At 44.1% G+C, this 27,322-nt stretch overlaps 1 protein-coding gene across 5 annotated transcripts in view; it reads right to left on the bottom strand.

Annotated features, from left to right (window-relative positions):
- The window catches only part of LOC119167061 (mitogen-activated protein kinase-binding protein 1-like), a 42,111-nt gene extending 14,792 nt beyond the window's left edge, over window positions 1–27,319 (bottom strand). For 2 of the 5 annotated variants that reach the window (XM_075867168.1, XM_075867169.1), the window contains exons 1-19: window positions 26,767–27,319; window positions 26,223–26,312; window positions 25,672–25,763; window positions 21,060–21,180; window positions 20,159–20,251; window positions 19,647–19,763; window positions 18,932–19,030; window positions 18,596–18,781; window positions 17,468–17,833; window positions 16,679–16,801; window positions 16,550–16,613; window positions 16,283–16,397; window positions 11,418–11,721; window positions 10,085–10,282; window positions 9,233–9,408; window positions 9,054–9,149; window positions 7,990–8,016; window positions 3,015–3,129; window positions 1,228–1,356 (exon numbers count right to left, since the gene is read on the bottom strand). In XM_075867168.1, the coding sequence (XP_075723283.1) occupies window positions 1,228–1,356; window positions 3,015–3,129; window positions 7,990–8,016; window positions 9,054–9,149; window positions 9,233–9,408; window positions 10,085–10,282; window positions 11,418–11,721; window positions 16,283–16,397; window positions 16,550–16,613; window positions 16,679–16,801; window positions 17,468–17,833; window positions 18,596–18,781; window positions 18,932–19,030; window positions 19,647–19,763; window positions 20,159–20,251; window positions 21,060–21,180; window positions 25,672–25,763; window positions 26,223–26,312 (2,511 nt within the window). In that variant the 5' untranslated portion in view covers window positions 26,767–27,319. Of the gene's footprint in view, window positions 1–1,227; window positions 1,357–3,014; window positions 3,130–7,989; window positions 8,017–9,053; window positions 9,150–9,232; window positions 9,409–10,084; window positions 10,283–11,417; window positions 11,722–16,282; window positions 16,398–16,549; window positions 16,614–16,678; window positions 16,802–17,467; window positions 17,834–18,595; window positions 18,782–18,931; window positions 19,031–19,646; window positions 19,764–20,158; window positions 20,252–21,059; window positions 21,181–25,671; window positions 25,764–26,222; window positions 26,435–26,766 lie in introns of those variants that run through there. The other 3 variants (XM_075867171.1, XM_075867170.1, XM_037418478.2) reach the window with 3 other exon arrangements.
- Between the last annotated feature and the right edge of the window lie 3 nt (window positions 27,320–27,322).

Below are 27,322 nucleotides of genomic sequence, written 5' to 3'. Positions count from 1 at the left end.
AGACGGTACATAGCACCTTGCAAATTTCCTCGCCTAAAAAGTATGTATATACCGTGCATACTTTATGCCGCAGTTTCCTAGTAGACTACAAACCTAGGCATGCATCGGCAGCTCCTCTCAACATCGTGGAGCCGTTATTCAGCGTCAAACAGAGAAGGAGAGAAATATGAGAGAAGAATAAAAGGACAAACATGCTAAGAAGTCTGCCAGGAGAGCCGGAGTAGAACCCAAGCATCCGCAAAGCACCCATGCTACTGCAAAGCACTGCAGCATGAAGAGGGGAAAGAGAAGAAGCACATTATTTTAACATCTATGAAGGGTAGAAAGCAAATGCCAAAGAGTGCAAAGAAATGTACAACGCACACTACCTAAGCCGTGAAACTAAAAACCAAAACACAAATGCAGGCACAGTCAGGCTTCGGTATAGGCTCAAACCTTATTATAACGAAGTTGCATCTCACATAAAAAAAATAAGTTCGTTATATCTGTAAATTCGTTATAAAGGTATATAACACTATATCTACTGCAAGGCTATTCTTCATTTACTTTGTTATATACAGTGTTTCTTTATATCAGGGTTCGTTATATCAAGGTCTCAGTGCATTTTTGTCTAAGTCGACTACAGTTGTCGGTTCACGATGAATGATAATGCCTCAATGAAGGCTTTCTTGAGGCCTGTTTATGCTACATTGTCGGCCTTCACCTACCCATGCTTCGGACCACCACGCAGCGTGAAATGTTTTTGTATATTTATATAACGAGTTTTATAGCTATATTTTCCAAGTTTTCAGAACACCTTTTAGGAGAACCAGACTCTTATTGAAACAAAATTTATCTGAGGCAACAGAATAAGTGAGTGGATAAAGATGACTTTTTAAAAGTTATTCCAAGGTATACACAACTAATACAGTAGATGTTGCCAGAAAAGAAAAGTGTCACCGCAGGGCTACTGCACGCACAGGTTGAGCAAAAGCACTGTTTTTAGGTCCGACCTCCTCTTAGGGAATAGAAGGTATGCTAGTGCGTCGCCATTTTGTTCATTTGTTGTAGATTTGGTCCTTCCACACCGGACTACTCTGAACTGTTCGATGTTCTATAACTAACCTAGCTCTACCTTTAGTGCATCACTAACAGGTTGTCCAAAGTTAGGTGTTGGCAGGCCGCCAGTAAATTAGCGTTAAGGCTTTGAAGTTACTGGCAGGCAGGTAATAGCAAGTCGGCCAATACCTCTTTGCCGTTCTCAAAAATTGCGCGAGCGGCGTCGAAGCGCTGGGCCCAGCGACCTCGCGGCTGCGGAACAGGTGGTGGCGCTACAGAAGGCGGCTTGCTGTTGGCTGGCTGCTGCTGCTCCATCATCTACAACATTCGCATCATCATCAGCCTCATCACCATCATCATCACGTGTCTGCATTCAAACAGGTCATAGCAAGTTCTTGCAGGAGAACAAACCCGGGCTGATGCCAATGTATGCGCGGGAGCACGACTGGATGGAGACTGCACGACGAAGTTCCAGTTATAACAGCAAGTAACCTACATTGGCCAACATCGTTTAGACAAAAGTAGCCATTTCGTGGCTACTTTTGTCTAAACGATGTTGGCCAATGTAGGTTACTACTACCAATGTAGGTTACTACAAAAGTAGCCATTTCATGGCTACAAAAGTAGCCATGAAATGGCTACTTTTGTCTAGCCTAAGCTAGCTATCATTTAGTTTAATGCGTTTCCATCAGAAGGTAGACTGTTAAAAAGTGGGCGAGCTTGCATAAAGCCCGCCATAGTTGGAAAATGTTATTAGTTCTGCTGGCACATACAAGCTAGTACTGGCTATCAAGGATACACAACTATTGCTTCGTAGAGAAGTGTTTAAGAAATTAAAAGTAATATCCGTACATTTCTCTCAAATGTATTGCTAAATTAATGCCTAGTTTTAAATTTTCTAAAAACGTGACAGTATATTTCCACATAAAAGAAAAGTTTTTTCATTAGTGAGAGCACAGCATCATTGCAATTCCTTGCCTGCATCGTCATTCTCTTGTATATAGTTCATAATAAGCAAACATTTTGCTTGGCACCGAGCAGTAGTGAAATATAAGGCAGATAAAATATCTTGATGATCAACCAGTGCAACAGCTAGACAATGGCTATCTTTTATGGTATTGACATCGTACGTAAGTACAGAGATCAATGTACACGTGACACAGGTGATATATTTCATATGTATATATGCACATAAATGGACAATTACAAGCTCTTTAAGGCTTATTTAAGGCTTACAAGCTCTTTAAGGCTTATTCACACCGAAAGCGGTGTGGCGAAGCGCAATTTCTGAAGTGGCGAGGTGGCAAATGCGTGAACCTGTTCAGACCGCATGCCTTCTTCGTCTGGCCGCGTGGCAGAAGATGCGGGCATCTCGCGATTGTGCGCACGTGTCGCTATGACGTGTCAGTGCTTCTCCCATTTGTACACCCGGGCCACCACTGCACCTCCGCTGCGTGGCGTTCCGATTGGCTGCGGCAAAGCGTCGAGCCTCGGCAGGCGTCAAAAAATTACTCCGAGAGCAATCAGCATTGCCGCCTGGCTTTTCTCATGCTTTCGCCACCTGGAGAGGAGGTTTTTCCCGTTTCCTGCGTTGCCGCCTCGCCGGTTTGGCCGCCCCGACTTCGATGTGAACGAGCCTTTAAACAAGACAAAACTGTTCAAGCCAGATTTCAGTCACATGTATGTGTTGTTGGCGTAATCTTGTGACAACGTTACTTGTGTATTTTTTCCGCCTGAAAGTTCAAACTGCGGTGTTTATATCAGCCGCATGTTTGCAGTAAAGCAGCAGTTGACAACAAGGTGCTTGTGATGGCGTCCTTTTGCCTTTTTGCTGTGATGTAGCTGTAGCGCTGGTTAACCATGGTTTATTATGACATAGTTCTACTGCAATCTCAGCTGCTCAATACCTATGCAGATACAGTACATTTTCGAAATAGAGCACAGAAAGAAGACGACAAGAAAATCATTGGCGGCACCTGTTTCTTGGCCCACGAGGGCAGGGGCCCCAGCGAGAATCGGTACTCGGGAGACGACTCCTCCTGAGGGCTGCCAGACACCAACGGTCGTGCCACGGCTACAGAGGACGACCGCCTGCACGCAGAGAGCCTCGAATGCCTCACAAGAACACCATCAGAGAACCAAATAAACAACAGATGGGCTCCCCAGTCGCCAGGAATATCTAAGCACTTGAAATTTCAAGTACACTCGTACCTCGAAATAACGAAGTATCGGTTACAACAAAGTAAATGAAGAATATTATTGCAATCTACAGAGTGTTAGAAATACCCCTTTATAACAAATTTTCGGATATAACGAACTTAATATTGTGTTAGATGCAACTCCGTTATAATGACATTTGAGTGCACAATGTGAATAGTCCATGTTTGTTCATTTGAGTTTTATTTGACAATTCACTGTTCAAAGTTTTCAAACATTAATTTCTTTACGAGAATATGTAAGAAAAATGGAGGCACATTTTTGAGTCCCAAGGGAGGTGCAATGGTGGGCTGTTGTACTGCACCAAATAATTCTGTTCCGTGGAAGCTGAGGGTTATTTTCTAAGGTCACCACCTCCTGAGCATACAAAGTGTTGTGCAGCATTCTATGGGACTGTGTATATAGATATTATTAGTATTAAATAGATATTATTATAAATTATGAGGGTATATAGAAATTATAACACAATATTTGTTTTGAAAATGAGGACATAACTGCTTAAGGTGACATTTGATTACCCTTCACTAACATATTTTCTAGGCTATAACATGCACAAAGTATACAGCAACTGCAAAGCTAAATTCGAAGAGTGCTTACATGCAAATTTAGCTGCAAAATTCAGTCTCGTGCCACTGCTTCACAGTGACGCAAGAAAGGCTTCTTCACGAAAACATGCAGGGATTATTTTTTTTTTCGTTGTTGTTTCTTTACCCATGATATATAGTTCAGGGCACCAGACGTACACAGGGTCAGGTTACAAGCGTATGGTAATCGTGCCAATTCCCCATTTGTTGCAGAGCTCTACTAGAAGAAATTCAATTTTACTGCTGATGCCACAGCTTTCTTTAACTTCAGCTTACGAGTATTGGTTCAATCATATCATGCGACCCAAAACGCCTGCCCTCGTCATTTTGTACAGGACTGCTTGGTGACATGAATAAAACCACAAGCCTCAGATTAAGTGCCATGCATTCAGACGAGTCAGAAACGGTGCCAGAAAGAGACGTCACTTCAAAGCACAGTGGCTCAGCACATTTTAGCTGTAGCAAACATTCCTTGCAAGTAATTAGAACTAGCAAAATTAAAATTTTGAGCAATAACATGCATTTCTAGATTTCTGTACTTGCGAGTTCATTTTTGCAATCCTCCAAATAATGTGAGCGAAATATTGACACTGGTGTTCTAGAGAGCTTGAAATCCGTGCTAACCACCTGGACCATTAACATGATTGTGATAGCAGCATTCAATCTTTCCTTGTGTATCAACATCAGTGCCACCAGCCTGCTTTTGCTAGGATACCTGTCCTTCAGAGCCAGACTTGCTTTGAGAAGACTGTGAGGAGCTGGTCATAGCTGACTACAGAGGATGTTGCTGCAAGCATTACTAAAGCCTTGACTGGAACAGTATTTTCAGTACCAAGCAACCAAGGCACCGAGGGACACCTACATGCCCACAGTACAATGCTGTGTACCCCTTGATCAACCCTATCAACAGCGTTATTCCTCGTAATATAACGATGAGAAAACTATCCCGGCACTGCTATAGTAACCTTCGTGCACATCTGAACAAAAGGCACTGAACGGCTGCTGCGAGCCCTGCAAACTGCTGGGTTCGTTTTTTGAGATTGCCAAGGTGATCGTGGCAGTGGCCTATATTGCTGACAGTCAAGAAGAAACCAAAATTAGCCCGAGTCAGTCTCTGGCTGTCGAGGCGGCTGCCATGTCATGACAGTAACTGCCGCTTTTGTGGTGCAAGTTAAAAGCTGCAAACAAGCCATTATTTTCCAAAAGCTCGAAAACACCGCTCAGCGATAATGTTAAGTTCTGTCCAGTAGTCCAAGATATACAGATGGTATACATAATGCACCAAAATGAGACAGTTAGAAAGTTGACATTGTAGAATATTTCATGTATATTCAAAAGGACACTAACTGAAAACATTGATGAAGTAGAGTACTCTTTCAAGTCTCCATTTTCAGTATTCATGGAATAATTGACGAATTACTACAACACAAAATAAAGGTTAGAGCTTCATTCTTGTAATTCTTTTGATAAATCTGAGGGGGATTATCTTCATTGGCATTTCCCCTTTAAATGGAGCAGCAACATACGGTCGACTTAGCCATTTGTCCTAACCACGCTTCACCCTTAGCGTCTACAGCAGTCAAGAATCTTTCAATACCGTATTTACTCCCATAATGAATGCACTCTCATAATAAAATGCACCTCACAATTCAGTCGTCATAATTTGGATTTTTTTCATAATTTGAATTTTTTTCTCCCACTTAATAAACTCCCCACCTACATTCATCCGCTGCAGCCCCGAAAATCGACACATGGTGCCTCCTAGCCTGCTGGATCTTTACCACTTTTTGATCATGCCAACTTCCAACGGCCACCTTGGCTCGCTACCCCATCCCCCTTTGCCCACTGCCACTGCCGCAGCTTTGATTTTTCTTTCGATCTGTGCATGGCACGTCCCCTGAGGTTTTTTAATTATCCGTGCGCCACAGTGTTCACGAACGGTGCGAGTGCAGAGGCACCATAGCTGACAAGCACACAGCTAGCAAAGGTCACAAATCTGCCCGTTCCAACCAACGGTCACTTCCAGCAAATATGAAACATTAGAGACCAACCACACGCACGCAATTTTCAAGCGACCACAACAGAATTTGCTGCAACAAGGAAAATTCATGGCTATCACGTCACAGGATTCTGGAAAACCAGTGAACATTGCTTGTCATCCAGAAAACAGCATGATGATTTTGGAAAATATAGTAGCACCCCTGCTTCTCGCTTCAGTCGCAATTCCCTTTTCATGCTTGTTATCAGGGCGTACTTCAAAGAACACTAGGTACAGGCTACCTTTTCTACAGTCACTTCTCATGTGGACAGCGAGGCGGCAGCGGTATATTGGGTGTTAATCTTGTTATCGACGGTTTGTTTTGACGCTTTCGTGGTAGCTTGCTGCAATGTTGGTTACTTGCTGCAATGTCAATGGCGGTGATGCAGTCATCTTGCAAGGTTGTCACGAAATTGGCAAAGTGTGTCGTAGCACATGCTTCTGGGTGCCCCTCAAGATCACACCAGATACCATTATTGCTGTTAAACGATTGCGACAAAGGAAAGCCGCAAAACATTTATATGGAGTGCGCAGGCGGTGCGAGGGCAGCTTGCATAAGATGGCGCCATCATCCGTCAAATATGAGTGAAGTGCATCAAAAAAGTTGTTTGCAAACAGTGTATGTGTAGGTCTATTGCAAAAGGCTAAGCAACCTGATGCATGCTCATGCCAAAATGACCAAATCCAGGGCGAAATTCCTAGACTGGCCATGGCAAAAATTTAATTTATGAAGGATGTCTCCGGCTGTTTCTTTGTTACATGGAGTTTGCAAGTACATGTGCTTTGATGGAGTAATGACGGGTATAAGAAACTTTGAGGAATTCGTTATATAAAGGTTCGTTATAAGCAGGTTTAATAGTATAAGGTATCTCTTTCTATATTTGTTTCACTCAAGCCTCTCTTTGTATACAGCACTGTTACCTATATCCGCAATGGCTTTTGCCAACAGCCTGCCTAGTGCTATTTTACAGCAGCCACTGGTACTACGTCAAGACTGTACCAATGACCTGTTCATCACACGCAACCTCTTCTCTACACTTCAAAACCTTCTAGTAGAAGTTATTTTTGTTTTGTTTTTTACAAATGTTTACCGACTATATTGCTATTAGCCAGTGCTGTTACCAAAAGACCTCAGGTAAGTTTTACAGCTGGAATATACAAACCTTGGCATGATGAAATTTATCAATTGCCAAGTATAGTGCTGAACGTGTGACTTGATTGCATTGAACATGGACTAAAACACGAAACTACCATTACGGTTTGAATGTATTATGAAAAATACAAGGACAAGAAAGTGTACATCACAAGCGCTTACTCATGCCTACGCCGAAATGTACCAGTACCAACTCACTTGCCTCTCCCTTTTGCTTCACGGAACTGCCAATTGGGCTCACTGAAGTCTCTGTGCAACGCTAAGTGTCGTGTCCAAACAATCGAGAGAAAAAATTTTGGCTGGATTATGTTCCTCAAAATTCTGCATTAACGATTACCTGTTAAGCACAATAACTACGTGGATGCAGGTGTGTAGAAATTTCCGCTTTGCCTCAAACTATTGGTGACCGTAATGCACTTACAATTAAGTTTTATAAAGCCACAATTACATCTCTAACTCAATTGCAAGGCTAAGAATGATATTGCATAATTTATTGGGTGTTTTACAGATTTTTCCCTTGCAATAAGCTTACTACTCTTTGTGAGCGGACATATTAAAAAAAGATGTGTGTTTCCAAGTTGCTGAAATTCCCCACAGAAATTGCATCGTCCAATTCCAGTATCGATAAAAAAACAAGGGAAACTTGTCAAGCCGAGTGTTCGTGAGGCTGCCAGTAGCGCAACATGAGAGATGCGCAGAAACGCTAAAAGAAGCGTAAAATGAGTTACCGTTAGTGAACATTACTATGCACACTGTGGATCGAGCATGCAAGGCAGGTGTCTCTGATTCGCAAGATCGTGTAATTGACACCAGATACGGCGCCAACGGTTTATGACATCACGCGGAATGCGGCACTCGTCTCCGGGAAGCCAACAACCGAGCGGGAAGTGCCAGGAAGTTAGCGTCCGAAGAGCAGCCGTGCCCACAAGTTACGCGCTACAGCGGCGGTCTGCACTCACGGGTCTCGCTCGGCCTCCAGGGCAGCGCTGCACGAGAAAGAGCGGGAGGTGCTCAGATGTATTGTTCCTTTCCTGCAGTCATTACCAGCTTTTTTTTGCCACTGTGTCAAGCATATTATGAATCACTGTTCACTAAAATACAAACGAAATACAGTGACCGAATATATAGTCTACCTGGAGCTCTGGAGGGAAGTGAGAGCATATAGTGCCGGCAGATTTAAACACAACATCAAGGACTTTAGTATGACTACTGGTATTCCCAATTGTTCAAGATAACCCCAGTGTTACAACGAATCTGGCTGTCAGGGTAATTTTAGCTCCGATAAAAGTGTTTCTGTTGAAACCAGTCCAATATGATGTCAACTGCACATGGAAATTAAAGTATGTGCATTGCTTAGCCCTGAATTATCGTATTCCGATCCCTGTGCACTGTACACTGCTTCACAGAAAAAGTCTGGCTCTCCGAGTGCTAAGTACGCTTCCACACGCAACTTTTAGAACCTTACTTTATTACAGCTGTTAAGATAGAAGTCGTCCCTGAATGGCACCAATTTATACATCTGGCCATGCACAATTGATTTGAAAATCCAAAATCACAGTCAAACTCACAGATAGGGCTAGTGACAGTTTCAATTAAAGACATCAATCAAATACAACAATTTAAATTCCTATTCCAACGGTTTCAAATACCTGCACACCCTTAAAACACTTATGTTTTTAACTTCAGAGTAGAACATATTTATGTAGAGTAGGTTGACAGGCAATGCAGAACGTTGCTCAAGCCGTGTGCCTTACACTGCCAGGGAAGTGTTGCTTTGCTGCATTTCTTCGTAAGAACTAACAATGTTCCCGTGTTCACTGTACTTTTGTTAAAAGAATTTGCATATGAAGGCCTACTAGCTCAACAGAGAAAACTGTGAAAGGTGCATCAAGAACGACACTTTTTAAATGCAGAGTGGCAATTAATTGTAACTATAGTAAAGCAGTACAGGCATGACCGGGGCCACTTGAATGCAAGCTACGCCCCGAGTCCCAGAGTGGAAATTTTTTCCTTTGGCACGTACCTTGCATCCTGCCAAGAGGTGGGCAAGGGTACACCGGCCTGGTTGCTAGAAATTACCTGGCTCACTTCTGGGGGCAGCCGCCAGACGAAGATGCAACTGCGAAGAAATATGCAGTGGCCACCTCGTCAGGTCTAGCCGCCTCGAGCCAGAGACAAAGCGGAGGCGACAAGCAGACGCACCTGTCACCCGAGACCGAGATGAGGTGCCGGCCGTCGTGACTGAACCTCAGCCCGGTCACCAGCTCCGAGTGGCCCAGCATGGAGGCCAGGCACTCGCCCGTGCTGTACTCATACAGTGCCAATGTTTTGTCCGTGCAGCTAGTCGCCAGGTATGTGCCTGTCGGATCCAAAGCCACCTGCCACGAGAACCGTTGTTTAACATGGCCTTACCAGTAAGCACTGGTACCAGGAAATGTGCGCAAACATGGTGATCTAACCAACATTCAACATGAAACCAGTTTCACTCTCTCTTTCACTATTTACTTTTAATGCCTAAGAATGAAAATTCTCATTAACTGGTTTGTCTATAATTGCAGGATCATACAACATAAATAAAATTGAGGAACAGAAAAAACTATCAATATTACATATAAAGAGCAGGAAAATTAAGTTTACTCGCGTCTATTGTGGACCGAATAAAGTTGTTTCACTCACTCACTCACTCACAACAGAAAAAAAAAAGAAGCATTTTTAAAGGAATGTTGTATGAAGCTATGTTTAGCATGTCACTAGTTAAGTATGTAATTCATCTGACAATATCGTCGATAAAAAATTAGTTCAATAAATGTATTGTATCGTTTGGTTCAACCACCTCTGCTGTGTCCATGTGTTCCGAGAGCGTGGCTCATTTCGGGACCCCACAAGTGCTGCGATTCATGCAATACTTCGCAGAATGACAGCACAGCTGATAGATAGCACGGCACACTCTCAAAACCCAGCCTTATGCTTAGGCAATCCAAGTCACTTCAGTAACAAAAGATCTTAACCTTCTCTGTTCCAAACATCGACTGCACGAAAGAAGCAGCAATGTACCTTGATCAGCGTGCCCTCCTCGGCTGGACTACCACGGAAGCAGCGCGTGTTCTTTCCCGAGGCCAGCGCATAGACTCGAACCTGCCTGTCCTGGCAGGCGGCCAGCACGTGCTCTTGCGAACTATCCACCTCCATGTCGTAAAGCGTGCTTTTGCCCACCACATGGTGTTTCCGCGAAAACACTGGCGGGCCTTGTCCCTGCATTAGTAGGGCAATTAGGGAGGACACTTTTCAGATGCACTACGGTACAATCTCTTTGAGCAGAGCCTCAAGAGACTGGAAAGATCTGTTCTGGTTAACAGGAGTTTCGTTAACTGAGCGAAGCAGCGTCGCACTTTATCGTACATTGTTTGTTAGATATGTTAAGCATCCGGCAGTGAACGAATCGGCAAGTTTTCCCAATGGCGTATAATGCGGTAAACAGCTACATCAGAGCATCATCCATATTTTTTTTAAATACGTGGGACGAAAATACTGTAAAAAACAACTGGGACTGATCCAGCAACCTTGAATGTCACTGGGTGTACTGTTCATTAAATATGGCATTTTTTGATAGAAAGCAGGTGAAGCTAGAATATATTTCAAATTGTTCTTCTTATGGGAAAAATTGTTGAGATATTCCGTGATTTCGTTCGTGGATAGTAAAAAGAATTTTGGTATTAATTAACGACTTTTTTTTTACATTCACCTATTGCGAAACCTACGAACTAAAAGGTTGTTGCTTAGGTTAAGCAGTAATCCCATTCAAGTTGTTTCGTTTACTCAGATTCCACTTTTGTATGGTCAATCACCTAGAACATTTTATAACAAGACTAGTGTCAACAAGACTTTCCAAGACCAAACCGAACGTGAATTGATCAAGCAGTGTCACGCACAAATCAAATGCTGAATAAATAACATCCACAGTCAAATGTAAAATGTACAAAAGGGCCCTCACATTCTGTATATAGACAACGTTAGTAATATTATGCACTTACAGCACATGTTACAAATATTTGCTTGTTGAAAATACAATTAGAGCACTAGAAGCCAATAAACACTTCCATTACTTTCTAACGACTAATCGATAATCACAAACAACTGTGGTTTAGACAAAAACTCTGCTTCCCGAGAAAACTGGTGCACTCCGCATTGAAGTGACTGTGTTTTTCATGTTTACACGGTCGCTGAAGTAAAATTTATTGCAGTTTCGCTTGAATTTTATACTTCACCATGCATAGTTGGCAATTTTAATAGGTTGGTTGTCAATGAAAAATATTCAGACTATTCAAAGAATATCAGGTTCCCAAGTTTTGGCCACCCAAACCAAAGGGCACCCATGAGACGCACGTACCTGTTGCGCCTTACGGAACACTATCGACTTGTCGGCACCGCAGGATATCATCTGCAGTGTGCCCGGCGGAGAGTCCCGCACGAATCGCACGGCTGTGATGGAGGAAGAGTGGTCATCCAGGGTCTGCTGGAAGGCATACTCCTGTTCCACGTCGAAGAGATGCACAAAGCGGTCGCGGCTGCCCGAGGCCAGCAGCCTGCCACTCTCTTCCGCAGGCCCCGAGTACTCGAGGCAGAGCACTTCCGAGTCGTGCGCCTCGATCTTGCAGACCTCCTGGGCACCTGTCCTTTGCAGCTGGTGAATGCTGCGCGTGGTGGATGTATAAACAACACGTCATCTGTAGCCCTGACAATACTGAATAAATTGTGCATTGTACGGCACATGTGGGAGATGTAGAAAATGTGCCGTTTATTATCCTGCACATACTTAACATATCAGAAATGTACAGTCATATCTAGCACATTGGGAATGCATATATGCATATCTGACGTATCACAAATGTACCTCCTCTTATCCAGCATATATTGTATCAGATAGATTTCAGCTATCGGCCTGTGAATATTTAACGTATTAAATATTTATCATCCATCATTACGTGCATATTTCACGTATTGGAAAAGTATAACGTATTGGCAGCCTGCACATATGGAATGCATTGGCTATTGTCATGGGTGCATTAAAAATCTACCAAGAATGTCTTTTCTACCGTCCTGAGCATACAAAGCAAATTGAGAACGTATAGGCTATCATTCTGCAAATATTGAAGGGATTGTACCATGTATTGACACGCGCTTACCAAACAAGTTTGGAATGTGTTGTCGGCAGTGGCCTGGTGTTCGAGTTGAACATATGTAAGGCCTAATATGTCTATTCACATACCCACAAACAGTAGCCCGTTCCCACAATTATATTATGCACCTTTTTTTAGGCTGCATGTTACAATAAAATACAAAACCAAGTTCGTATCCATGGCAACAGCCCAATCGAGGGTTGACAGAATACACTTCTATCAAAACTATGACGTACGTCGACTCTTGTTAATTCAAACACGATGGGGTTTCTGAATTTTGTTTGAATTATCAAGAAGTTTGAATTGTCAGAAGTTCTCAGATAGATGACTCTGGGTCAGGTGACACCACACATTAAGATCAGGCATTGATTTCATCACATTTAAAAATTTTAGGTGTTTTTAAGCCCTAACTGCACGCAGTAAACAGAAAGCAGAGGTGTAAAGTCCACAATTTATTGGCCATTTACTGCTGATCAGACCTTTCAAAGAAATTGTGAATTGCCAACTGTTTTATTGCTATAGGTATGTGCCTTCAGCACAAAGCTCTCTGCATCAGTTGGGAAGCACATGCATGGTGCTTCAAAAAAGTTTGAAACAAAGCACCATGTTTGTGCTTTGTTTTGTTTCAAACATTTGTTTGGTAATAAAGTTGTTCAAATAATAAAGTTGTTTACTACTTGCAAAGCCTTTTTTCCTTGAAGGCCTTAGGTGCTTATTTTTCATTTTTAGACTGTTAGTATGATATAAGCATACAAATACAAATTTTTAAATAGTAGTGGGGAAGAAGCAGATATTTTCTGGTATGGACCTGAAAAAAGTATGAATCAACCAAATGATGTAGTTTGAATTAAGAGGCTTTTAAATACATTAAAAGAATATAGGGCCAACCAAAAATTCAATTTTTTTAGTTAACCGAAAGTATGAATTATCAGAGTTTAAATCATTGCGAGTCTACTACATTCACGGAGTAGCTGGCACCATGCTGCTAAGTAGCAGTAGTTACGGGTTTGAACCTGAACAATGGATTTCTAGCTAACAGTACACACATTAGTGGGTGCGCCGATTTATGCCACACAAATGTGCTGCTAAGCTAACAGACATGCGAATGCAAAGACATCCCCTTCAGCGTCGGTGTGTTGTACGCACCAATTTCAGAGGCACGTCATACACGGTGTGTTTATTCAAATGGCTTGTGAAACAGTGCGCACATTGTACAGGTTTCCTGAGTGGACAGCAAGCACTCATTTAACTTTGTTGAACTGTGTATCGCGACAGAGGATCACTTTTCTGAAGACACCGGAATGTTCGACAGTCGTATGACGTGCCGCTCTCAACGTCAAGAATATAATTTTTTTTTTTCTTAGCTTGAAACGAATAGTACAGTCAAAAACAATACGGGCATCCATTTTGAGCTAAACATACAGTAATTATTTTCATGCAAGAATCAAACTTGATTGATTGTGGAATACTTTAGGATACCTAATTGCAAGCTTACTGAAACTCAGATGAAGCACCGTATTATCTAATTTTCTTTCTGGGATATAATGTTGAATTCCCTGAAATTATGTTCTATGAGCTAAATGAATTTTCAGACAGAGCATCATAACTTTCACCAGAAGAAGATACAACCCATTCAGTGGCTTTGTGTACAACAATACTTATCAAATCTAGAGGTTTGTCATGCACTGTGCATCTCTTCAATCGGTTTGAAACGGGGTGTGCACTTCCATGCACGCTTCTCGAGTTGACAGCTCGCGCTCATTTAACTACACTGTACTGTGTATACACTAAAACCTCACTATAAGAAAGTTGAATCTTTCTCGAAAATAAGTTTCTTATATACGAAAATTCATTATAAAGGATTGTTACCAACACTATAGCTATTGCAAGACCATTTTTCATTTACTTTGTTATAACCGGTATTTATTTATATCTGGGTTCGTTATATCGAGGTTTAAGTGTAGCTGCAGAGTATGACTCTGCTGAAGACACTGCTGTGCTCGACGAGCTGTCCAGCGTGCCCCGCTTCGACAGCCACATCTTTTCTCTCCCTTTCTCTCTCTTTCTGTTTGCTCGGAATGCACATATGTCATAACCAATCGCCCATGCGTTTCAAGCCTGAGAGTTGATTACTTTTATACAAAAATAGAACATGAACGCCTTTAGAATAAATAGGTATTAAATTATATTTTGATTACTATTATTACTAAAAAAGCATATATATGTAATGCAAATGTGTTCTGCAGAGACCAGCTAGGTGGCAGAAGATTTAAGAGTTTGTGGCACCAATTCCCCCTGCGAGACAACCACCCACTTTTGGCACGAATTCGCTCTTGCGCTGCCATTTGCTAGCTTCATGGTTAGCTCAATTGGTAGAGCGACCGCCTCGGAAAGGTGTTGGTTCCGGGTTCGATCCCCGGACTAGGATGAATTTTTCGGCAACTAAGAAGCTTTTCTTTCCGAGAAATCCGTATGAATTTCCTTGAGACTTCGTGCCACAAACAAAGTGGTTGTCTATTTTCCTTTTTTTTTAAACAAATAAACATATTACCACCTTCTCTATCTTACAATTGAATATCGAGTACTTTGAAATTAAATTGTGTAAATTTGACACATTCACGGACAATTCATCATATTTTCGGACCTGAAGGTAATAGAGACTTTTAGCTTGTACGTACACTTCTTTACGTTAACGTGTTACTGGATACCGATTTGCGTTTACTGTCTTACTGGGATGCCTGTCTTTCAATGTTTTAGATCCTTATACGTTAATGCTCACACACGTACGTAAGTGCGTGTACCTTTACATTTTTGCAAACAATAGATCGTGATGCTAACTCCATTTAACTTACATAGAATTGAATCACCATTGCGGCAAAATCACAAGACGTCTTTTTATCTTGTATAGTATCATCGTATGCGCAAGAAGTGAAAAATACCAGGTTACTGCAACGATAGTGTCAACATCTTGTGACACTTCGTGCAACCACAGTCATGAACACGTTGACTTACGCGTAATGTTTTTGAGGTGAAAATTAATAAAAAGGTAACTCATTTGTAATAACCCCGCTGCACGGTTTTTGCACCAGACGTACAATGCATGATGTTTCTGCAATAACAGTTTTGTGATTACCTGGTTCACTATGGCCTCGCTAGATGGCGACAGCGATCTACTTTCTTGGGGGCTCGCACAATTACGGAGTCTATGTTCTAGGCAATTCTAGCTTTGGTAATCCGGCTGAAACATTGTAATCGCTATTGGCACTCGCACTTTGGCTTATTTTAACTAGATGGCTCGAGTCTATGCAGGGTGCGTACCGAGAGTTCCTACAAACAAAGGTGGATTTGAGAGATAAGGCGGAAAACGTAAAGCTTAAAGCCTATCCGGTGGGTAGTTTACGTTACGTAAAGGTTTAAGTTCCGTAAAAACACGCACATGCGCAGATTATATCCGGTATACGATAACATGGTAACGTAAAGAAGTATGCGTACAAGCTAAAAGCCCCTAATATGCCAAATCTCATGTTGTCAGAGTGCCTGGGGTACACAAAGCTGCGTCATATTGAGTTGACTACTGCCTAAGCAAGACTAAAGTCCCTAGATTTCTTTCCTCTTTCTTGTTACAACAAGACAACCATTGAGGTGCCGCTGACGAATCACATTGGTTAACACTCATTTACAGTAAGCATGTCCTTCTTAACACGTTTCCAGCATCTGGTGAAATGTGTCGCCAGTCACTAATGATGGTAATCTAGTGGGACGAGAAAGGCGTATAGTGTTCGCATATAGTCAGATGAAAGCCACATGGCTAATACACTTAGATGTAGGCAGCTTTGTAAGTTTTCTGAGTTATGAGGAACATGGTGGCAGTTGTCAGTACTTAGATCTAAAGAAAAAAATGTAGGAACATTAGGCAAGACTAACAGCACCTGCTGCGATGCAGAGACCGGTGAATTTTCCTTAGCAACGGTATATAAACAGCACAACGGGACCGACTAAACTGTCACCTTACTATCCATAATACCATGTGGGAGCTAAATGTTAATGTTCACACAGAAAAACACACCCAACGTACCGAATGTTGCCCGTTCGGTCACCCGAGGCTAGCTGCTTCCCGTTTGGACTGATGCAGAGGCAGCGCACACCGTTCTTGCCGTCATACGTTGTGTCCACCTTGTCACTGCTGCCACCTGCATAATGTAACTGCTCACATCCTGGTTTCATCCCAAAGCCGCCCATCAAAGGCATGCAGTAAGCAGCCAAGGTAAAGAAAAAAAATGCTCGCTGTTCGAATCCTGTAAAAAGGTCGTTCGAACTGCTCCTTGGACTGCTACACTGTTACCTTGGACATCGGCATCACAGATGAAGGTCAGGTTCGGGTCCATGTACAGGATACTGAGAAGTTCCTGGGTGAAGGCACATAAATTTGAGGAACGTCATCTAAGAGGTACAAGGTGACGACAGTACTTACGGGACAGTAGATGTTGCGACTGCCAGCTGTCCCTCGTTCCAGATTCCACACTCGGATCGTGTCGTCACTCGAACAGGTAAGAAATGTGCCTGCCGGCAGCAGATCTCCATTGGCCGGGTAGTTCTGTGCAGCATCATCAATTAAATTTTTACCAGTGACTCTCGAAAAGCCTATGCAACACACAAAATCAGGTACCACCATGCTAAGCCAAGACAACGTAATAAAACTCAAAAGCAAGTTAGAATGAGGTAACATATCATTGACTATAGATTGTAACACGATACTGATACGCATTAAAAAACGCAAAAGGAGGTAGGGAAACAAACATAAAGCTACGTGTAACCAACTAGCCCCAGCCTTACCTTTTCTAATCTATTAACAAATATTTTAGGTGACATGTTGCGGGTATCTGAGCAACCAAACATTTACATATTTAGCAACAAACTGCACCTGGACAGCGAAACCTATGAAGAGCGGTCCACAAGATACGGACTACTGCATGAAACTCTGAGGTCATCAAATCCTTCTTGTTCAGTTATCAGACGTTAACATTCTGAAATAATAAAAAGTCGTTACAAAACACGCCTCCAACAATATAAAGTAAAGCTTGAGTGCAATCCCATTTTTACTGTGCAGCATTCAGAATTCGCACATTGCTCCAAGCTGCAAATTTCCATGATCCCCGACGCCATCACAATAGAAACCAGAACATAGGATTTTTAAGAAGTTCAGCTGAAAGCCAACAAACAGCAATGAGTAATCTTCCCGTGAACAATTTCATCCACTGACCTCAATGCCCCAGATGCAAGCACTGTGGAAAAGGTACGAGTGACACTTCCCGATGCGCTTCAAGTCGCCAACATCCCAAACGAACAGACTGTGGTCGTTGTAGACACATGTCAGCCGTCTGTGCACCTCGTCGAAGCACACAGCGACTGTGTGGGGGTGACGGGGAGGTGTTGAAGCTCCGCCCACTACTACGGGGGGTGCACCACCAACACCCGTCGCGAGGGCCAGGTCCAGGCCCAGTGGGTGTGGCCGCGGCAACGTTGCCAGGAAGTGTAGCGTCGACGGACTGAAGCAGCGCACTACACCGTCCGCACAACCCACGAAAAGGCAGTCCCGACCCACAGTGATACAGTTTGCACAGGTACTCTGCATAGTGGGAGCACGGAAAAAAAAAGCAACAACAAAATTTCGCACACAATGACTGATCACAGTTTCTCTAGCCCAATGCTCACTGCCACTTCACTGCTACTTACAATGGCAAAAAGACCATTTCGAACATCATTTACGAATTGATTGCTGGCTGAAAGATGTCGTGTATACTATAACAAAAATTGTGATTTGAACTGAGGAGCGTGTGCACAAATCCCAACCAAGAGTGCATAGCATATAGTCGGCCAGTCTTTACCAGAGTCGGTCATACATATTGGGTTTCGCCTGCTGGATGGATGCTCGAACACCCGCTCCACTGCAATAGCATTGCTTCTATTTTTTTAGCGTCGGCAATCTAACAGGAGCAAAATATGATGGCAGTTCAAGCAGCCTGATATCCAGCAGGAAAACAAAAAATGCACGCTTGCTTGTAGTGATGTGTGGTGAATGGCATAGCGCGAGCTCAGAACGACGACAAAAGGACAAGAAGATGAGCGCTAACTTCCAACTGAGTTTATCGTGCAGAACGCGATATCATATATGGCAGACAGAAAAACCATGCGACAAAAAAAAAAAGAGCAATGCAACGAGGACTAAGCCCAAGATTAGTAAAGCCCCAACCACCACGCTTCTAACAATGATGCCAATGATGCTTCAGGCAAACACTCCACGCACCGTTTGTGTTCGAATCCTCATCGATAGTAGCCCATTCCAATGTGCTCCCTAGTTGACAGCAAGCTAAAGTAAGGGAGCGCTCACCCTGAGTTCCACCCATTTGTCGAGCAGGCGGCGGCTATTGAACTCGCACAGCAGGCCCGACCGGGTTATGGCAAAGGTGCTTCCCTGGCAGTCGCCCCGGCCACACGCAACACCACAAAAGTAGTTGTTGCGTTGGTCCCCGAGAATGGCCGATCGACCCATGAGTGGCACAGGCTCGGGCTTGTACTGCGAGGAATGTAGGGTTAAGAAACTGCTGGCACAGAACATCTCCTGGCACGTGCAGGAGCTTTCAACCGGTGCGTTACAAGGACGGCCACAGTTTTCCAACAGCAGAACGGCACGATAAAAACAGCCCGCCGATCAAATGTAAATTACCTTAGTTCCCCGGGAGTATTCCAGGTACCAGAACTTGACGTGGCGGTTGCCCACGGTGACAAAGTAGTGCCCACCAGACGAGAAGGACACCGCCTTGACCTGCAGAGGGAGAAGAAAATATTTTTTTCGTGCTCTTAAGTTTTGCACACCGAAAGCAAGATATCAAATATTATAAGGTATGCTGTGGTGGAGGCTTAAAAAGTATTGAACACTATTACTTGATGTTTTGTTTAATTAGGTGGACAAGAGACAAGGATCAGAGGAGAGAATAAACAGGACGGTAGCCCAGTCATTGACACTATAACCTCAGCTGTTACAGCTAGGGCTATATTATCACAAGCACAAAATATGAAGCCCAATGTCATTACAAGAGAACCTAAAAATTCGCAGCCAGAAAAACAACTCCCTTGAGCGGCAATGCAGGGGGTTTTGCAACTTTTGCTTGTTTCACTTTTCAGCCTCGATATCTGGGACTCTGTATTAATTCTGCCTGCTTCGGGCACTTTGACATACACCTATAGGTGCACCATTGTGTTTGGCCCCCACAGCAGTAGCCACATTGGCTAAAAATTGAGCCCGCGCCCTTATGCATGCGAGTGCAACTACACAGCTGCTACACTACTGCAACAGGTATTTGGAAAGAGAGGCTCTGTCTAGGCACGTATAGCGATGTGAACCGCCACGCCACCCCCACCCCCCCCCCCCCCCCCCTTACCTTGGCCGACACTTTGTTGGAGGCCAGCTTGGTGTTGCTGCGCCAGTCCCACACGTTGACAACCATGTCATGCTGGGTGCCCACCGACACCACATACTTGAGATTAGGTGAGAATGCCTGCACAGGAGACAAGATTTCAAACAAAAATGTGAACTATGCCTAGATGTGGAGATCATTTCGGCAAACACAAACACATTCCCTGGCCGTCTTTCTTGCCCGTTTCTAGACATTACAGGAAACACGAGTTTCCCCATTCAACCATTGCATAGTTGGTTCCTTCATTCATACACCCATGACATTTTTCAGTTTGTTCAACATTTATGTCTATGTGACATATATTGGTGAGCTTTTCTGCCATGTCAATAAATTAGTGTGCCTACTTTGCCGTATACCCCCTACTAGCCTTGTGACTAAAGACACAGACACTTGTATGCTTTCCTTTTATGCAAAAATAGACGCACGATTCCTTTTGAGCCATATCGACAATGCTGGGATAACTTGGCATGACATACCACGCAGGTGACGCCGAACTTGTGACCCGGAAACTCGGCGACCTGGGTCTTCTCTGCGACATCCCAGATGCGTACGTGCGGCTGATGCCCACACTGCAAGGACAATGGTCGGCCGTCAGACGAACGAGCGAGCCAGCTTAACCCTCCGAGTGTCAAATTTTTTTTCAGATAAACTTTTGCAGATGGTCAGATCATTTATTGCAGTTAATGAATACACAAAACGTGTGTGAATTTAGTAAAAATTTGTGACAAAAAAAAACAAGGAACAGTTTCTTGGTGTAAGCATTGCTCATGACTGCAAAACGACCACATGTACTTCAGAGTGTGATATCCACTGAAACAGGGGTGTACGCACAGCGCTTTATTAGCGTCTGCACACAGAACAAGTCTCAATTATCTTGGAGATATGAGTTATGTAGGCAAACACACGTCTTGTCTGCCTGAGCAGAGTAAACTCAATAATCAAGGAGAAGAAAAATAACTCGTTAGTGTTGGCAATAAACAAGTTAAGAGTAGCGCCAATAAAGATGCAAAATCAACTTGAACCTCTCTTGCGAGAGAGAACCCATAAAGATGAAAATCAAGCTTTGTGCGCTTCCATTGCAATCACTTGGACAAACCGAAACTACGAAAGGACACTGCTCATCGGCCATTGGCGTTGCTGCAGACTGCGCGACGTGCAGACACAAGAAATCAGTTCTGTTCGTCTTCGCGAAGAGATACCGCAATCATTCCCAATGCTTGTTGTAAGTCAGCCCCTTTCAGTAAGTCTGCATCGTCGTTTCGGCACAAAATTTAAGCGGAGGGTCGGAAACATACCTGTACCACGAAGGCACTGCGAGACCAAAAACTGTCACCGTACATTTACAGCAAGAACACTCACAGGTTCAAGATGCCTTACCTCTCCAGTGGCCAGGTACTTGCCATCCCAGGAGAAGGCCAGGCACGTGATGGTTTTCTTGGATGCATTCAAGATATGCTGCTGGCGGTTCTTCCGCGTGTTGTACAAAACCAGCACACACCTGTATAGATGTAGCCATGCAGTCATTGAAAACGGACAGCTCCTTGACGAACCGAGTGCAGTGCCAACATGTCTGCCATCACCGTTATTGCCAAGGCAAAGTCTTTACAATATTTGAAAACAGTTAAGTTTTAAAAGTTGCTTATGTTTCCTGCCGTAAATGGTGGATCATTTAGACACTTTTTTATGTTACATACTAGACCCCTTGACTATACCTTACAGTACCAGCAACCTTTCTAATGTTAAAAACAACTACTCTCAAGAACGAAAAGAGGGAAAAAAATTATTCGACCAAGGATTCAAAGAGACGTCAACACGGATTAACAAGACCTGAGAAATGAAAGCACACCAAGACCGGGTTTCATCAGGGAATGCTAAGGAGGTCACTAGATAAAAAGCAAGGTCACATCAGGGCATAACATATGGCAACACGCAGAAAGTGAAAAAAAATCATCACGTTTACAATGTACCTGTAACACTGCAGACGTTGACAGCACTATTCAAACGTAACTGGAGGCATGCCAAAAAAAACCCCACTGCGCAAACTGGAGAAGATGAGCAGACATTTAAACAAAGTGTAGATGTCAAAGAAACGAGACACAGCAGGTTCTGGATCACTCACTCCTAAACCATTCAAATGTCAATCTAAGTTAACGGGTACATTGGGATTACGTGACAAAGTTGAATGTTATTACACTCAAAGAATAAAAAAAAAGGCGCGAGTGGGACTTTTCAAACAGGCAGTGCAACAAGTGTGTCTCTTGGTATGGTGTGGTATGAGGAACATTATTAAGGTCCTGAGGATCAGTCCAGGACTGATGCTGGCTGCTCCCACATCGGGACAGAGAGGCCAAGCCCCTCTGCCGCCGCACGGGCCCTCTGGACAGCCCTGAGTTGTTCCGCCAGCACATCACTGTGTAGCATTCGCTGCCACCACTGTTCACCGTGAGAATATGCACCGACCATTGTCTCTATGCACATTTTGGCAGGCTGTCCTTATTCCATAACCATGGAACTTGGAATGGCAGGCACTAGACACTAAATACGATGCCCTAAGAAGAAATAGAGTATTTATGCCACACAACTGTAATTGTCACCTGGCTTCCTCACGTTTCCTTTCTTAAAAACCCGGCTCGCCCCACCTTCCTATTGAGCATGCTACGTCATGCCAACAGCGCACAAGCCCTTAGTGACTGGGAAGTGCCACGACCATGGTGATAATAAAAAAGGTGCATAAGGTAGACGACCATTACACTAGTTGTGCAGCAGAAATACTCCCCAAATACTTTTTTTTTTTTTTTCAAATGCTCAGCAGCTAAAGACCATTTCATGAAAAGCTTCTTGACGAGACTTCATATTCAATGTCTATTTCTTTCAAATCATACATAAGAAACAAAAAATTCAATTTAAGAGTTGAACGCGATAGAGAAATCTGGCCCCTCCCCTAGTGCGTCCTTCAACCGCTAAGTCCATACTTATTAATATGTTTTATTACACACACACACGCACACACACATTAGATTGTACCAGCGTGCACATGCTAATGGTACATACAGAGTTTTGATCTAAAGCAAGAGTCCCTAGGCCTCCAAGATACACATCGCACGCTCGCTATTTCGGAGGCCATAAAGATTCTCGCAATGCCTCACAGATGGCGGCACAGTATCTAGTGATTGCTGTTTGCTTGATCAACACCTCTGGAAAGGCATGATATGTCTTCCTATAGATGGACATAGTTGTCCATTTCTAGAGCTGTTTGAAAGTTCCTGTGTGCTTTTAGCAGCAATGGCTGCACTATCCCGGCCTTTTTTGACGTAGTTTGATGTCCTCCCAAATGTGCCTACAAATCGCCGAATGAGCTCGTTTTCGTCGTGACACCTGTCGAACAAAATGCATTACATAGCATTTATGTAGTGTTTTTTCTCAAAGCCGCTGCAAGTAACATCATGGCTTTGTGGTAAGACACCTGCTTGCCACGCGAACAGCCCAGGTTCGATCCTCAATGGTACCGAAAATTTTATTCTTTATTTGAATTGATTCTATCTCGATTTTTCGCTCACAACCAACGGTGCCGACGCCGACGGTGGAATTTCTGCGACACTAGCTCTCTAACGCTATCGCGTTAAAATTGTCAGCCACTACAATGTCCTACATTTTACATTTGTGGGGTTACTTGCCTTGCAACAAGGTTTCAACGCACTGCTTACAAACAACCTTGGTTTATTTTTTAAATATCATCACTATCATTCTGCTTTACCGTCTCTCATTATTTCCGCAGAAGCTAAACTTGATGTTTCCGGCTGCTACGTCCTTCACTGAATCAACACTTTAGGCAGCGGCCGACCATCCGTTACAACAGTGCGCCACTACTGAAGTGCAACGTTTCTAATATAGTTATCTTTCCCCCCCAATGATAATCAAGGAATGAAACACGTGTCTTGATCCTTTGTTTGATTCCTATATACATATCACTTCTAAATCTTATTTATCAAATTCAGGAACTTTGCATGCCAAAACTAGGACATGACTATGAGCTGCGTTGAAGTGGGTAACACCAGGCTGATTTGGGACCAATGGAGACTATTCCACTTGAAACTACATCTATGCCCATTAGTGTTTTTACATTCCTGTTCAATCAAAATGCGACCCCTACAGGTAGGGACTGCACCCACGCTCTTTATCATACCAGACTAAGCTTGTTTGTCCTGCAAGACAGTACTTCAAACTTACTGTTTTGTTATGCTCTGCACTACTGAACTGTATTGCTTTGCCTTTCCGTAAGTCAAGTGTACAATATGTGAAACATCCTCCATGCAGCCCTTTGGTAATGAACGTAAAATAGCGTGAATGTCGATGACCTGTATTTACACTTCCACCCCAAAATACATAATAAGTGAAAAGAGCATATACTCGCTCGATTTCCTAGATCTGTGAGCATCAGGCTAATGTTCAATTTAATTAAATGAACCTCTTTCATGTGAAATAAATCAGAAAGAAAATAAGGATTTTTGCATTGACAGCACAGGTATTAGCTCACATTAGGAGTACCTTTGAAAAGTTCCATCATCATCATAGTACAAAAATTAAGTGTGGAGACACAAACACATGAGAGGGATACTGCCCAACTTTCTCTACAATGAGACACAACCAACTAGATCAAATCTGTCACCAACTAGATCAAATCTGTCATCTTAAAGCCCATGTACAAGGGATTTGTTGTTTTTGCCAAGCTACTGAGCTGTGCGACAAAAGAACATGTCATCCACGCCACCATTTCACAAATACTGCAAGTGCTTTTTTTTCTTTGTCATGCTGGGTGAAATGTCCACTTTGCCAGCGCATGTTTCATTCGCGCTGCCAGGGGTGACAAAACTTAACAACCTAGCACTTCCAAATTTTCCTCACAAGTGCAGTTCCCGTACTACGTTGACAATGTTACCAAATGCGCCGTGCGACATTCCTACAGTATAAGATGGTTTGCAAACTTGACAGGTTATACCATCATAGGCTGTAGCACTAAAACATAATGTTAGGTTCATCCAATGAAGCCGTAGTGCTGAAAACATGGGGACTAAAGAGGACAAGACGTGCACTACTAACAACTGAATTTGATTTCAGAAATGTGTGGTACTGTTAACAAAAGTAATGAACCAAATGCAATGTACTAAACCGACCAGTATAACTCTTGGAATGATGCCAGAGCCTGCTTGGAAACCCCAGTAACAGTCATACACATGTTCCTGAAATAACAGCGCATTTGCTTTGAATCACGCGTGCTATTAAAGATGGAATACACAGCTATCGACATCCTCGTGATGTCTTAAATTAGGACATCAACTATGACGTACTCGAATGCCTGTGCACCAAGCAGCTATTCCATTCCTTGTAAACCACAAAGACGTCCTCGTGATGTCTTAAATTAGGACATCAAATATGACGTACTCGAATGCCTGTCCACCAAGCAGCTATTCCATTCCTTGTAAACCACAAAGACATCCTCGTGATGTCTTAAATTAGGACATCAAATATGACGTACTCGAATGCCTGTGCACCAAGCTGCTATTCCAATTCTTGTAAACCACAAAGTTGGGACTTTCTTTTTTTTTTTTACTAGACTTGCATTAGCTTTATGCATACAGTGCAAATTCAAACTATGCAAGAGACTAATTTCGAATACACTAGCCACATAGACCACCTCTCAACGGTTCCACCACGCAAGCTCCGGATGTGAGTCAATCGCAGTTGAGCAATAACATTCCGATCAGTCCCGATCGAGATCGAAAGTAGAAGGTGGGGTCTCGATCGAGATCGAAAGTGGACCTGCGGACGGTCGGTTCCGAAACCAGGCGGGAGACGTCAGCGTACCGCCGTGAATTGAACATTCAAAGCACCTCGAACATTGACAGGGGCGTCCGAACACAACGCGACAAGAAGCGAAAAGGAACCGGCAGAGAGGTGGGACAGCAGTGCTGCCAGCGCGATCACTACTCACCCGGCTGGGTAGGCGACCAGTCCCGAACTTGGGTCGCAGTCAAGCGCCGCGCTGCTCGTGACAGTCAGTCCCAGCACCCGCTCTAGCTTGACCTGCAGAAGGGGTGCAGATTCGGCTGAGGATGGTTCTTCGGGGGTGGCGGGCAATCTCGGCTCGGTACGCATGCTTGGCGCGCGCTAGCCGCCGCCCACACAAGCACGCCAACGCGCGCCCGACTCCTCGCTCTTGCAAAAGAAGCACCCCCCCACAACCTTGCAGCGCTGCCGTCAACAAGGCCATTCGCGTTGGTGTAGTACCGCTACATTCTCATTCCGCCACCACGCCTTTACAGACGTCCCTGGTGTGTCCGTGCGCCGGGGTTTTGAAACCGACAGCTCGCACTGCACCGACAAGGGACGCGGCGACGACAACTTTCGGATGCAAGTACGCAAAAAAACTGGGGCCAGTGACGGATGTGCGTCTTTCTTTGAACACCGCGCGGTCGCTGCAACGACAGCGGCTGCGCGCATGGCGTGAAATCAACAGGTGGCTCCGATGGAAGCAAAACTTACCCGCTCGGAGAGTGGCGTCGCATCCGCACGTCCGCGCTTGAGGGCCGGCGCTCGCACCAAGCGTGGTACACCGCTCAACGGATCCTCCATCTGGGAACACGCGGTAAGACGTGAAGCTCGACTTGGGCCGAGTACTACTACAGCACAACCCTCAGCATCACAAACAAGGGGTTCTGTTCTGCATCCCAACAGTCGCGGTTTGCAAAATCGGACACTATTCACGGCGCAGGAGAGAATCGTAAGACCACCACTGTGTGTATGGAAAACCAATGTGTAAGACGAAACGTCGTCTCCAGAGCAACAGGTGCGATCTGTCAAGTTGCCGGCGTAATCGGCACGGTAGTAGTGATACGAACGGTGCTTACCCCCCCCCCCCCCCCTTCCAATCTCTGCGACAGAACGACACGATTGACGCCCGTTTTCCGTCATTCGGTGTGTCCGCGCGTGTGTGAGCTACTGTGGTTTTATTGTGATAGCTTCTACGTAAGTGCGCCCGTCGTGTCTCCCGTGAGTCGTGATTGACCCCGAGGTGGGAGGCGGTTACCTGCTGGAGTGGCGGCAGGCGGGTACGCTGCAAGCCGAACCATCAGCCGACGAATCGACGGTGTGGCACATCAACGCGTGTCACTGGTGTGTGGACGGTGCCCGACAGCACTACGGATGCCAGCCAGCGTTGTTCCAGCGGTGAACACACGCACGCACACACGTAAGCAGTAACGGACGAGGAACGGGCTTGACTCGAAGAGTGCGCACATAAAAAACCCTGGGTTACTTCGTGACTCGTACACTTTCTATGTCCACGGCGAGCGTAGACATACGGACGAAGACATGTCCGCTAGGATTGCAGAGAGCTCGCCCAGTCTTCACGGTTCATCGCAAGGTGCGAGCTCTATAGCCTGAACTTGCTGCAGCCCTGTGCTGTCACGCACGCTCCATTCTAACAGGATAATAAAAGAAGGCAGAAGCAAAGAAAGAAAAGCTCATCCGAGGAGCACTCCTTTAGAGCGCAATAAAAGTAGAAAAAGAGTGCACTAGTGCTGCACTCATTTGCGGCACGTTTTAAGTCTATCGCACTTTTCTCTAGCTCGGTTAGTCACTGC

This window comes from Rhipicephalus microplus, chromosome 6 (assembly GCF_043290135.1).
Source record: "Rhipicephalus microplus isolate Deutch F79 chromosome 6, USDA_Rmic, whole genome shotgun sequence".
Classification (NCBI taxonomy): domain Eukaryota; kingdom Metazoa; phylum Arthropoda; class Arachnida; order Ixodida; family Ixodidae; genus Rhipicephalus; species Rhipicephalus microplus.
The sequence above is the reverse complement of the archived record's forward strand: the minus strand, read 5'-3'. Positions and strand labels throughout refer to the sequence as shown.